This window comes from Petromyzon marinus, chromosome 28 (genome assembly GCF_048934315.1).
Source record: "Petromyzon marinus isolate PM22_M1 ecotype Great Lakes invasive population chromosome 28, UKy_Petmar_22M1.pri1.0, whole genome shotgun sequence".
Taxonomy (NCBI): domain Eukaryota; kingdom Metazoa; phylum Chordata; class Hyperoartia; order Petromyzontiformes; family Petromyzontidae; genus Petromyzon; species Petromyzon marinus.
In genome coordinates, this window is record NC_133694.1 from 10722452 (window position 1) to 10737273 (window position 14822).

General features: G+C 42.8%; 1 protein-coding gene across 1 annotated transcript in view; it reads left to right on the forward strand.

Annotated features, from left to right (window-relative positions):
- Nucleotides 1-14822, forward strand: part of LOC142929274 (uncharacterized) — a 50467-nt gene that overhangs the window by 33231 nt on the left and 2414 nt on the right. Inside the window, exons 4-5 of the mRNA XM_076070181.1 lie at nt 5888-6087; nt 10102-10681. Coding sequence (XP_075926296.1) covers nt 5888-6087; nt 10102-10681 — 780 coding nt within the window. The remainder of the gene's footprint in view (nt 1-5887; nt 6088-10101; nt 10682-14822) is intronic.

The window sequence follows — 14822 nt, forward strand, 5'->3', positions numbered from 1 at the left end:
ATTACCTCAGAAGCTACAACTTCAAGTACTGAAACGATTTCAACAGCAGCAACATCTCCATTGTCAACAACATCATTCATATCACCAACATCACCGTTGTCTTCAACAACAACTATTTCAGACACTACAACTATTTCTCCATCCACCATTACCTCAGAATCGACAACTTCAAGCACTGAATCTGTCTCAACAGCAGCAGCAACTTCTCCAACGTCATCAACACCATTTACATCAGCGACTGCAAGAACTATAGAAACGATGTCAACATCAGGTGCAACTTCTCCATTGTCAACAACATCAATGACATCACCAACAGCGCCGTTTTCGTCGACAACACCTACGGCAGACACTGCAACGATTTCCACATCCACCGTTACCTCAGAAGCAACAACTTCAAATACTGAAACGATTTCAACAGCCGCAACATCTCCATTGTCAACAACATCATTCACATCACCAACATCACTGTTGTCTTCCACCACACCTATTTCAGACACTACAACTATTTCTCCATCCACCATTACCTCAGAATCGACAACTTCAAGCACTGAAACTGTCTCAACAGCAGCAACTTCTCCACTATCAACAACACCATTTACATCAGCGACTGCAACAACTTCCAGTACACTAACGGTGGCAACATCAGGAGCGACATCTCCATTGTCAACAACACCATTCACATCTCCGACAGCAACGTTTTCTTCCACCACACCTATTTCAGACACTACAACTATTTCTCCATCCACCATTACCTCAGAAGCTACAACTTCAAGTACTGAAACGATTTCAACAGCAGCAACATCTCCATTGTCAACAACATCATTCATATCACCAACATCACCGTTGTCTTCAACAACAACTATTTCAGACACTACAACTATTTCTACATTCACCATTACCTCAGAATCGACAACTTCAAGCACTGAATCTGTCTCAACAGCAGCAACAACTTCTCCATTGTCATCAACACCATTTACATCAGCGACTGCAAGAACTTCCAATATAGAAACGATGTCAACATCAGGTGCAACTTCTCCATTGTCAACAACATCATTCACATCACCAACATCACTGTTGTCTTCGACAACAGATATTTCAGACACTACAACTATTTCTCCATCCACCATTACCTCAGAATCGACAACTTCGAGCACTGAATCTGTCTCAACAGCAGCAGCAACTTCTCCATTGTCATCAACACCATTTACATCAGCGACTGCAAGAACTTCCAATATAGAAACGATGTCAACATCAGGTGCAACTTCTCCATTGTCAACAACATCAATGACATCACCAACAGCGCCGTTTTCTTTGACAACACCTACGGCAGACACTGCAACGATTTCCACATCCACCGTTACCTCAGAAGCAACAACTTCAAATACTGAAACGATTTCAACAGCCGCAACATCTCCATTGTCAACAACATCATTCACATCACCAACATCACTGTTGTCTTCCACCACACCTATTTCAGACACTACAACTATTTCTCCATCCACCATTACCTCAGAATCGACAACTTCAAGCACTGAAACTGTCTCAACAGCAGCAACTTCTCCACTATCAACAACACCATTTACATCAGCGACTGCAACAACTTCCAGTACACTAACGGTGGCAACATCAGGAGCGACATCTCCATTGTCAACAACACCATTCACATCTCCTACTACAACGTTTTCTTCCACAACACCTATGTCAGACACTACAACTGTTTCACCATCCACAATTACCTCAGAATCGACAACTTCGAGCACTGAATCTGTCTCAACAACAGCAACAACGTCTCCATTGTCAACAACACCATTCACATCTCCGACTGCAACGTTTTCTTCCACCACACCTATTTCAGACACTACAACTATTTCTCCATCCACCATTACCTCAGAAGCTACAACTTCAAGTACTGAAACGATTTCAACAGCAGCAACATCTCCATTGTCAACAACATCATTCATATCACCAACATCACCGTTGTCTTCAACAACAACTATTTCAGACACTACAACTATTTCTCCATCCACCATTACCTCAGAATCGACAACTTCAAGCACTGAATCTGTCTCAACAGCAGCAGCAACTTCTCCAACGTCATCAACACCATTTACATCAGCGACTGCAAGAACTATAGAAACGATGTCAACATCAGGTGCAACTTCTCCATTGTCAGCAACATCAATGACATCACCAACAGCGCCGTTTTCTTCGACAACACCTACGGCAGACACTGCAACGATTTCCACATCCACCGTTACCTCAGAAGCAACAACTTCAAATACTGAAACGATTTCAACAGCCGCAACATCTCCATTGTCAACAACATCATTCACATCACCAACATCACTGTTGTCTTCCACCACACCTATTTCAGACACTACAACTATTTCTCCATCCACCATTACCTCAGAATCGACAACTTCAAGCACTGAAACTGTCTCAACAGCAGCAACTTCTCCACTATTAACAACACCATTTACATCAGCGACTGCAACAACTTCCAGTACACTAACGGTGGCAACATCAGGAGCGACATCTCCATTGTCAACAACACCATTCACATCTCCGACTGCAACGTTTTCTTCCACCACACCTATTTCAGACACTACAACTATTTCTCCATCCACCATTACCTCAGATGCTACAACTTCAAGTACTGAAACGATTTCAACAGCAGCAACATCTCCATTCTCAACAACATCATTCATATCACCAACATTACCGTTGTCTTCAACAACACCTACGGCAGACACTACAACTATTTCTCCATCCACCATTACCTCAGAATCGACAACTTCAAGCACTGAATCTGTCTCAACAGCAGCAACAACTTCTCCATTGTCATCAACACCATTTACATCAGCGACTGCAAGAACTTCCAATATAGAAACGATGTCAACATCAGGTGCAACTTCTCCATTGTCAACAACATTAATCACATCACCAACATCACGATTTTCTTCGACAACAGCTATTTCAGACACTACAATTATTTCTCCATCCACCATTACCTCAGAATCGACAACTTCCAGCACTGAATCTGTCTCAACAGCAGCAGCAACTTCTCCAATGTCATCAACACCATTTACATCAGCGACTTCAACAACTTCCAGTATACTAACGGTGCCAACATCAGGAGCGACATCTCCATTGTCGACAACATCACCAACAGCGCCGTTTTCTTCGACAACACCTACGGCAGACACTGCAACGATTTCCACATCCACCATTACCTCAGAAGCAACAACTTCAAGTATTGAAACGATTTCAACAGCTGCAACATCTCCATTGTCAACAACATTATTCACATCACCAACATCACCGTTTTCTTCGACAACACCTACGGCAGACACTACAACTATTTCTCCATCCACCATTACCTCAGAATCGACAACTTCAAGCACTGAAACTGTCTCAACAGCAGCAACTTCTCCACTATCAACAACACCATTTACATCAGCGACTGCAACAACTTCCAGTACACTAACGGTGGCAACATCAGGAGCGACATCTCCATTGTCAACAACACCATTCACATCTCCTACTACAACGTTTTCTTCCACAACACCTATGTCAGACACTACAACTGTTTCACCATCCACAATTACCTCAGAATCGACAACTTCGAGCACTGAATCTGTCTCAACAACAGCAACAACGTCTCCATTGTCAACAACACCATTCACATCTCCGACTGCAACGTTTTCTTCCACCACACCTATTTCAGACACTACAACTATTTCTCCATCCACCATTACCTCAGAAGCTACAACTTCAAGTACTGAAACGATTTCAACAGCAGCAACATCTCCATTGTCAACAACACCATTTACATCTCCTACTACAACGTTTTCTTCCACAACACCTATGTCAGACACTACAACTGTTTCACCATCCACAATTACCTCAGAATCGACAACTTCGAGCACTGAATCTGTCTCAACAACAGCAACAACGTCTCCATTGTCAACAACACCATTCACATCACCGACTGCAACGTTTTCTTCCACCACACCTATTTCAGACACTACAACTATTTCTCCATCCACCATTACCTCAGAAGCTACAACTTCAAGTACTGAAACGATTTCAACAGCAGCAACATCTCCATTGTCAACAACACCATTTACATCTCCTACTACAACGTTTTCTTCCACAACACCTATGTCAGACACTACAACTGTTTCACCATCCACAATTACCTCAGAATCGACAACTTCGAGCACTGAATCTGTCTCAACAACAGCAACAACGTCTCCATTGTCAACAACACCATTCACATCTCCGACTGCAACGTTTTCTTCCACCACACCTATTTCAGACACTACAACTATTTCTCCATCCACCATTACCTCAGAATCGACAACTTCAAGCACTGAATCTGTCTCAACAGCAGCAGCAACTTCTCCAACGTCATCAACACCATTTACATCAGCGACTGCAAGAACTATAGAAACGATGTCAACATCAGGTGCAACTTCTCCATTGTCAACAACATCAATGACATCACCAACAGCGCCGTTTTCTTCGACAACACCTACGGCAGACACTGCAACGATTTCCACATCCACCGTTACCTCAGAAGCAACAACTTCAAATACTGAAACGATTTCAACAGCCGCAACATCTCCATTATCAACAACATCATTCACATCACCAACATCACTGTTGTCTTCCACCACACCTATTTCAGACACTACAACTATTTCTCCATCCACCATTACCTCAGAATCGACAACTTCAAGCACTGAAACTGTCTCAACAGCAGCAACTTCACCACTATCAACAACACCATTTACATCAGCGACTGCAACAACTTCCAGTACACTAACGGTGGCAACATCAGGAGCGACATCTCCATTGTCAACAACACCATTCACATCTCCGACTGCAACGTTTTCTTCCACCACACCTATTTCAGACACTACAACTATTTCTCCATCCACCATTACCTCAGATGCTACAACTTCAAGTACTGAAACGATTTCAACAGCAGCAACATCTCCATTCTCAACAACATCATTCATATCACCAACATCACCGTTGTCTTCAACAACACCTACGGCAGACACTACAACTATTTCTCCATCCACCATTACCTCAGAATCGACAACTTCCAGCACTGAATCTGTCTCAACAGCAGCAGCAACTTCTCCAACGTCATCAACACCATTTACATCAGCGACTTCAACAACTTCCAGTATACTAACGGTGCCAACATCAGGAGCGACATCTCCATTGTCGACAACATCACCAACAGCGCCGTTTTCTTCGACAACACCTACGGCAGACACTGCAACGATTTCCACATCCACCATTACCTCAGAAGCAACAACTTCAAGTATTGAAACGATTTCAACAGCCGCAACATCTCCATTGTCAACAACATTATTCACATCATCAACATCACCGTTTTCTTCGACAACACCTACGGCAGACACTACAACTATTTCTCCATCCACCATTACCTCAGAATCGACAACTTCAAGCACTGAAACTGTCTCAACAGCAGCAACTTCTCCACTATCAACAACACCATTTACATCAGCGACTGCAACAACTTCAAGTACACTAACGGTGGCAACATCAGGAGCGACATCTCCATTGTCAACAACACCATTCACATCTCCTACTACAACGTTTTCTTCCACAACACCTATGTCAGACACTACAACTGTTTCACCATCCACAATTACCTCAGAATCGACAACTTCGAGCACTGAATCTGTCTCAACAACAGCAACAACGTCTCCATTGTCAACAACACCATTCACATCTCCGACTGCAACGTTTTCTTCCACCACACCTATTTCAGACACTACAACTATTTCTCCATCCACCATTACCTCAGAAGCTACAACTTCAAGTACTGAAACGATTTCAACAGCAGCAACATCTCCATTGTCAACAACATCATTCATATCACCAACATCACCGTTGTCTTCAACAACACCTACGGCAGACACTACAACTATTTCTCCATCCACCATTACCTCAGAATCGACAACTTCAAGCACTGAATCTGTCTCAACAGCAGCAACAACTTCTCCATTGTCATCAACACCATTTACATCAGCGACTGCAAGAACTTCCAATATAGAAACAATGTCAACATCAGGTGCAACTTCTCCATTGTCAACAACATCAATGATATCACCAACAGCGCCGTTTTCTTCGACAACACCTACGGCAGACACTGCAACGATTTCCACATCCACCATTACCTCAGAAGCAACAACTTCAAGTATTGAAACGATTTCAACAGCCGCAACATCTCCATTGTCAACAACATCATTCACATCACCAACATCACGGTTTTCTTCGACAACAGCTATTTCAGACACTACAATTATTTCTCCATCCACCATTACCTCAGAATCGACAACTTCGAGCACTGAATCTGTCTCAACAGCAGCAGCAACTTCTCCAATGTCATCAACAGCATTTACATCAGCGACTTCAATAACTTCCAGTATACTAACGGTGGCAACATCAGGAGCGACATCTCCAATGTCGACAACATCACCCACAGAGCCGTTTTCTTCGACAACACCTACGGCAGACACTGCAACGATTTCCACATCCACCGTTACCTCAGAAGCAACAACTTCAAATACTGAAACGATTTCAACAGCCGCAACATCTCCATTGTCAACAACATCATTATTCACATCACCAACATCACTGTTGTCTTCCACCACACCTATTTCAGACACTACAACTATTTCTCCATCCACCATTACCTCAGAATCGACAACTTCAAGCACTGAAAATGTCTCAACAGCAGCAACTTCTCCACTATCAACAACACCATTTACATCAGCGACTGCAACAACTTCCAGTACACTAACGGTGGTAACATCAGGAGCGACATCTCCATTGTCAACAACACCATTCACATCTCCTACTATAACGTTTTCTTCCACAACACCTATGTCAGACACTACAACTGTTTCACCATCCACAATTACCTCAGAAGTGACAACTTCGAGCACTGAATCTGTCTCAACAACAGCAACAACGTCTCCATTGTCAACAACACCATTCACATCTCCGACTGCAACGTTTTCTTCCACCACACCTATTTCAGACACTACAACTATTTCTCCATCCACCATTACCTCAGAAGCTACAACTTCAAGTACTGAAACGATTTCAACAGCAGCAACATCTCCATTGTCAACAACATCATTCATATCACCAACATCACCGTTTTCTTCGACAACAACTATTTCAGACACTACAACTATTTCTCCATCCACCATTACCTCAGAATCGACAACTTCAAGCACTGAATCTGTCTCAACAGCAGCAACAACTTCTCCATTGTCATCAACACCATTTACATCAGCGACTGCAAGAACTTCCAATATAGAAACGATGTCAACATCAGGTGCAACTTCTCCATTGTCAACAACATCAATGACATCACCAACAGCGCCGTTTTCTTCGACAACAACTCCGGCAGACACTGCAACGATTTCCACATCCACCGTTACCTCAGAAGCAACAACTTCAAGTATTGAAACGATTTCAACAGCCACAACATCTCCATTGTCAACAACATTATTCACATCACCAACATCACCGTTTTCTTCGACAACACCTACGGCAGACACTACAACTATTTCTCCATCCACCATTACCTCAGAATCGACAACTTTAAGCACTGAAACTGTCTCAACAGCAGCAACTTCTCCACTATCAACAACACCATTTACATCAGCGACTGCAACAACTTCCAGTACACTAACGGTGGCAACATCAGGAGCGACATCTCCATTGTCAACAACACCATTCACATCTCCTACTACAACGTTTTCTTCCACAACACCTATGTCAGACACTACAACTGTTTCACCATCCACAATTACCTCAGAATCGACAACTTCGAGTACTGAATCTGTCTCAACAGCAGGAGCAACTTCTCCATTGTCAACAACACCATTCACATCTCCGACTGCAACGTTTTCTTCCACCACACCTATTTCAGACACTACAACTATTTCTCCATCCACCATTACCTCAGAAGCTACAACTTCAAGTACTGAAACGATTTCAACAGCAGCAACATCTCCATTGTCAACAACATCATTCATATCACCAACATCACCGTTGTCTTCAACAACACCTACGGCAGACACTACAACTATTTCTCCATCCACCATTACCTCAGAATCGACAACTTCAAGCAATGAATCTGTCTCAACAGCACCAACAACTTCTCCATTGTCATCAACACCATTTACATCAGCGACTGCAAGAACTTCCAATATAGAAACGATGTCAACATCAGGTGCAACTTCTCCATTGTCAACAACATTATTCACATCACCAACATCACGGTTTTCTTCGACAATAGCTATTTCAGACACTACAATTATTTCTCCATCCACCATTACCTCAGAATCGACAACTTCGAGCACTGAATCTGTCTCAACCGCAGCAGCAACTTCTCCAATGTCATCAACACCATTTACATCAGGGACTGCAAGAACTTCCAATATAGAAACGATGTCAACATCAGGTGCAACTTCTCCATTGTCAACAACATCAATGACATCACCAACAGCGCCGTTTTCTTCGACAACACCTACGGCAGACACTACAACGATTTCCACATCCACCATTACCTCAGAAGCAACAACTTCAAGTATTGAAACGATTTCAACAGCCGCAACATCTCCATTGTCAACAACATCATTCACATCACCAACATCACGGATTTCTTCGACAACAGCTATTTCAGACACTACAACTATTTCTCCATCCACCATTACCTCAGAATCGACAACTTCGAGAACTGAATCTGTCTCAACAGCAGGAGCAACTTCTCCAATGTCATCAACACCATTTACATCAGCGACTTCAACAACTTCCAGTATACTAACGGTGGCAACATCAGGAGCGACATCTCCATTGTCAACAACACCATTCACATCTCCTACTACAACGTTTTCTTCCACAACACCTATGTCAGACACTACAACTGTTTCACCATCCACAATTACCTCAGAATCGACAACTTCGAGCACTGAATCTGTCTCAACAACAGCAACAACGTCTCCATTGTCAACAACACCATTCACATCTCCGACTGCAACGTTTTCTTCCACCACACCTATTTCAGACACTACAACTATTTCTCCATCCACCATTACCTCAGAATCGACAACTTCAAGCACTGAAACTGTCTCAACAGCAGCAACTTCTCGACTATCAAGAACACCATTTACATCAGCGACTGCAACAACTTCCAGTACACTAACGGTGGCAACATCAGGAGCGACATCTCCATTGTCAACAACACCATTCACATCTCCTACTACAACGTTTTCTTCCACAACACCTATGTCAGACACTACAACTGTTTCACCATCCACAATTATCTCAGAATCGACAACTTCGAGCACTGAATCTGTCTCAACAACAGCAACAACGTCTCCATTGTCGACAACATCACCAACAGCGCCGTTTTCTTCGACAACACCTACGGCAGACACTGCAACGATTTCCACATCCACCGTTACCTCAGAAGCAACAACTTCAAATACTGAAACGATTTCAACAGCCGCAACATCTCCATTGTCAACAACATCATTATTCACATCACCAACATCACTGTTGTCTTCCACCACACCTATTTCAGACACTACAACTATTTCTCCATCCACCATTACCTCAGAATCGACAACTTCAAGCACTGAAACTGTCTCAACAGCAGCAACTTCTCCACTATCAACAACACCATTTACATCAGCGACTGCAACAACTTCCAGTACACTAACGGTGGTAACATCAGGAGCGACATCTCCATTGTCAACAACACCATTCACATCTCCTACTACAACGTTTTCTTCCAAAACACCTATGTCAGACACTACAACTGTTTCACCATCCACAATTACCTCAGAAGTGACAACTTCGAGCACTGAATCTGTCTCAACAACAGCAACAACGTCTCCATTGTCAACAACACCATTCACATCTCCGACTGCAACGTTTTCTTCCACCACACCTATTTCAGACACTACAACTATTTCTCCATCCACCATTACCTCAGAAGCTACAACTTCAAGTACTGAAACGATTTCAACAGCAGCAACATCTCCATTGTCAACAACATCATTCATATCACCAACATCACCGTTTTCTTCGACAACAACTCTTTCAGACACTACAACTATTTCTCCATCCACCATTACCTCAGAATCGACAACTTCAAGCACTGAATCTGTTTCAACAGCAGCAACAACTTCCCCATTGTCATCAACACCATTTACATCAGCGACTGCAAGAACTTCCAATATAGAAACGATGTCAACATCAGGTGCAACTTCTCCATTGTCAAAAACATCAATGACATCACCAATAGCGCCGTTTTCTTCGACAACACCTCTGGCAGACACTGCAACGATTTCCACATCCACCGTTACCTCAGAAGCAACAACTTCAAATACTGAAACGATTTCAACAGCCGCAACATCTCCATTGTCAACAACATCATTCACATCACCAACATCACTGTTGTCTTCCACCACACCTATTTCAGACACTACAACTATTTCTCCATCCACCATTACCTCAGAATCGACAACTTCAAGCACTGAAACTGTCTCAACAGCAGCAACTTCTCCACTATCAACAACACCATTTACATCAGCGACTGCAACAACTTCCAGTACACTAACGGTGGCAACATCAGGAGCGACATCTCCATTGTCAACAACACCATTCACATCTTCTACTACAACGTTTTCTTCCACAACACCTATGTCAGACACTACAACTGTTTCACCATCCACAATTACCTCAGAAGTGACAACTTCGAGCACTGAATCTGTCTCAACAACAGCAACAACGTCTCCATTGTCAACAACACCATTCACATCTCCGACTGCAACGTTTTCTTCCACCACACCTATTTCAGACACTACAACTATTTCTCCATCCACCATTACCTCAGAAGCTACAACTTCAAGTACTGAAACGATTTCAACAGCAGCAACATCTCCATTGTCAACAACATCATTCATATCACCAACATCACCGTTTTCTTCGACAACAACTCTTTCAGACACTACAACTATTTCTCCATCCACCATTACCTCAGAATCGACAACTTCAAGCACTGAATCTGTTTCAACAGCAGCAACAACTTCCCCATTGTCATCAACACCATTTACATCAGCGACTGCAAGAACTTCCAATATAGAAACGATGTCAACATCAGGTGCAACTTCTCCATTGTCAACAACATCAATGACATCACCAATAGCGCCGTTTTCTTCGACAACACCTCTGGCAGACACTGCAACGATTTCCACATCCACCGTTACCTCAGAAGCAACAACTTCAAATACTGAAACGATTTCAACAGCCGCAACATCTCCATTGTCAACAACATCATTCACATCACCAACATCACTGTTGTCTTCCACCACACCTATTTCAGACACTACAACTATTTCTCCATCCACCATTACCTCAGAATCGACAACTTCAAGCACTGAAACTGTCTCAACAGCAGCAACTTCTCCACTATCAACAACACCATTTACATCAGCGACTGCAACAACTTCCAGTACACTAACGGTGGCAACATCAGGAGCGACATCTCCATTGTCAACAACACCATTCACATCTCCTACTACGACGTTTTCTTCCACAACACCTATGTCAGACACTACAACTGTTTCACCATCCACAATTACCTCAGAATCGACAACTTCGAGTACTGAATCTGTCTCAACAACAGCAACAACGTCTCCATTGTCAACAACACCATTCACATCTCCGACTGCAACGTTTTCTTCCACCACACCTATTTCAGACACTACAACTATTTCTCCATCCACCATTACCTCAGAAGCTACAACTTCAAGTACTGAAACGATTTCAACAGCAGCAACATCTCCATTGTCAACAACATCATTCATATCACCAACATCACCGTTGTCTTCAACAACAACTACGTCAGACACTACAACTATTTCTCCATCCACCATTACCTCAGAATCGACAACTTCAAGCACAGAATCTGTCTCAACAGCAGCAACAACTTCTCCATTGTCATCAACACCATTTATATCAGCGACTGCAAGAACTTCCAATATAGAAACGATGTCAACATCAGGTGCAACTTCTCCATTGTCAACAACATTATTCACATCACCAACATCACGGTTTTCTTCGACAACAGCTATTTCAGACACTACAATTATTTCTCCATCCACCATTACCTCAGAATCGACAACTTCGAGCACTGAATCTGTCTCAACAGCAGCAGCAACTTCTCCAATGTCATCAACACCATTTACATCAGCGACTGCAAGAACTTCCAATATAGAAACGATGTCAACATCAGGTGCAACTTCTCCATTGTCAACAACATCAATGACATCACCAACAGCGCCGCTTTCTTCGACAACACCTACGGCAGACACTGCAACGATTTCCACATCCACCGTTACCTCAGAAGCAACAACTTCAAATACTGAAACGATTTCAACAGCAGCAACATCTCCATTGTCAACAACATCATTCACATCACCAACATCACTGTTGTCTTCCACCACACCTATTTCAGACACTACAACTATTTCTCCATCCACAATTACCTCAGAATCGACAACTTCGAGCACTGAATCTGTCTCAACAACAGCAACAACGTCTCCATTGTCAACAACACCATTCACATCTCCGACTGCAACGTTTTCTTCCACCACACCTATTTCAGACACTACAACTATTTCTCCATCCACCATTACCTCAGAAGCTACAACTTCAAGTACTGAAACGATTTCAACAGCAGCAACTTCTCCATTGTCAACAACATCATTCATATCACCAACATCACCGTTGTCTTCAACAACACCTACTGCAGACACTGCAACTATTTCTCCATCCACCATTACCTCAGAATCGACAACTTCAAGCACTGAATCTGTCTCAACAGCAGCAACAACTTCTCCATTGTTATCAACACCATTTACATCAGCGACTGCAAGAACTTCCAATATAGAAACGATGTCAACATCAGGTGCAACTTCTCCATTGTCAACGACATTATTCACATCACCAACATCACGGTTTTCTTCGACAACAGCTATTTCAGACACTACAATTATTTCTCCATCCACCATTACCTCAGAATCGACAACTTCGAGCACTGAATCTGTCTCAACAGCAGCAGCAACTTCTCCATTGTCAACAACACTATTTACATCAGCGACTGCAAGAACTTCCAATATAGAAACGATGTCAACATCAGGTGCAACTTCTCCATTGTCAACAACATCAATGACATCACCAACAGCGCCGTTTTCTTCGACAACACCTACGGCAGACACTGCAACGATTTCCACATCCACCGTTACCTCAGAAGCAACAACTTCAAATACTGAAACGATTTCAACAGCCGCAACATCTCCATTGTCAACAATATCATTCACATCACCAACATCACTGTTGTCTTCCACCACACCTATTTCAGACACTACAACTATTTCTCCATCCACCATTACCTCAGAATCGACAACTTCAAGCACTGAAACTGTCTCAACAGCAGCAACTTCTCCACTATCAACAACACCATTTACATCAGCGACTGCCACAACTTCCAGTACACTAACGGTGGCAACATCAGGAGCGACATCTCCATTGTCAACAACACCATTCACATCTCCTACTACAACGTTTTCTTCCACAACACCTATGTCAGACACTACAACTGTTTCACCATCCACAATTACCTCAGAATCGACAACTTCGAGCACTGAATCTGTCTCAACAACAGCAACAACGTCTCCATTGTCAACAACACCATTCACATCTCCGACTGCAACGTTTTCTTCCACCACACCTATTTCAGACACTACAACTATTTCTCCATCCACCATTACCTCAGAAGCTACAACTTCAAGTACTGAAACGATTTCAACAGCAGCAACATCTCCATTGTCAACAACATCATTCATATCACCAACATCACCGTTGTCTTCATCAACACCTACGGCAGACACTACAACTATTTCTCCATCCACCATTACCTCAGAATCGACAACTTCAAGCACTGAATCTGTCTCAACAGCAGCAACAACTTCTCCATTGTCATCAACACCATTTACATCAGCGACTGCAAGAACTTCCAATATAGAAACGATGTCAACATCAGGTGCAACTTCTCCATTGTCAACAACATTATTCACATCACCAACATCACGGTTTTCTTCGACAACAGCTATTTCAGACACTACAACTATTTCTCCATCCACCATTACCTCAGAATCGACAACTTCGAGCACTGAATCTGTCTCAACAGCAGCAGCAACTTCTCCAATGTCATCAACACCATTTACATCAGCGACTGCAAGAACTTCCAATATAGAAACGATGTCAACATCAGGTGCAACTACTCCATTGTCAACAACATCAATGACATCACCAACAGCGCCGTTTTCTTCGACAACACCTACGGCAGACACTGCAACGATTTCCACATCCACCGTTACCTCAGAAGCAACAACTTCAAATACTGAAACGATTTCAACAGCCGCAACATCTCCATTGTCAACAACATCATTCACATCACCAACATCACTGTTGTCTTCCACCACACCTATTTCAGACACTACAACTATTTCTCCATCCACCATTACCTCAGAATCGACAACTTCAAGCACTGAAACTGTCTCAACAGGAGCAACTTCTCCACTATCAACAACACCATTTACATCAGCGACTGCAACAACTTCCAGTACACTAACGGTGGCAACATCAGGAGCGACATCTCCATTGTCAACAACACCATTCACATCTCC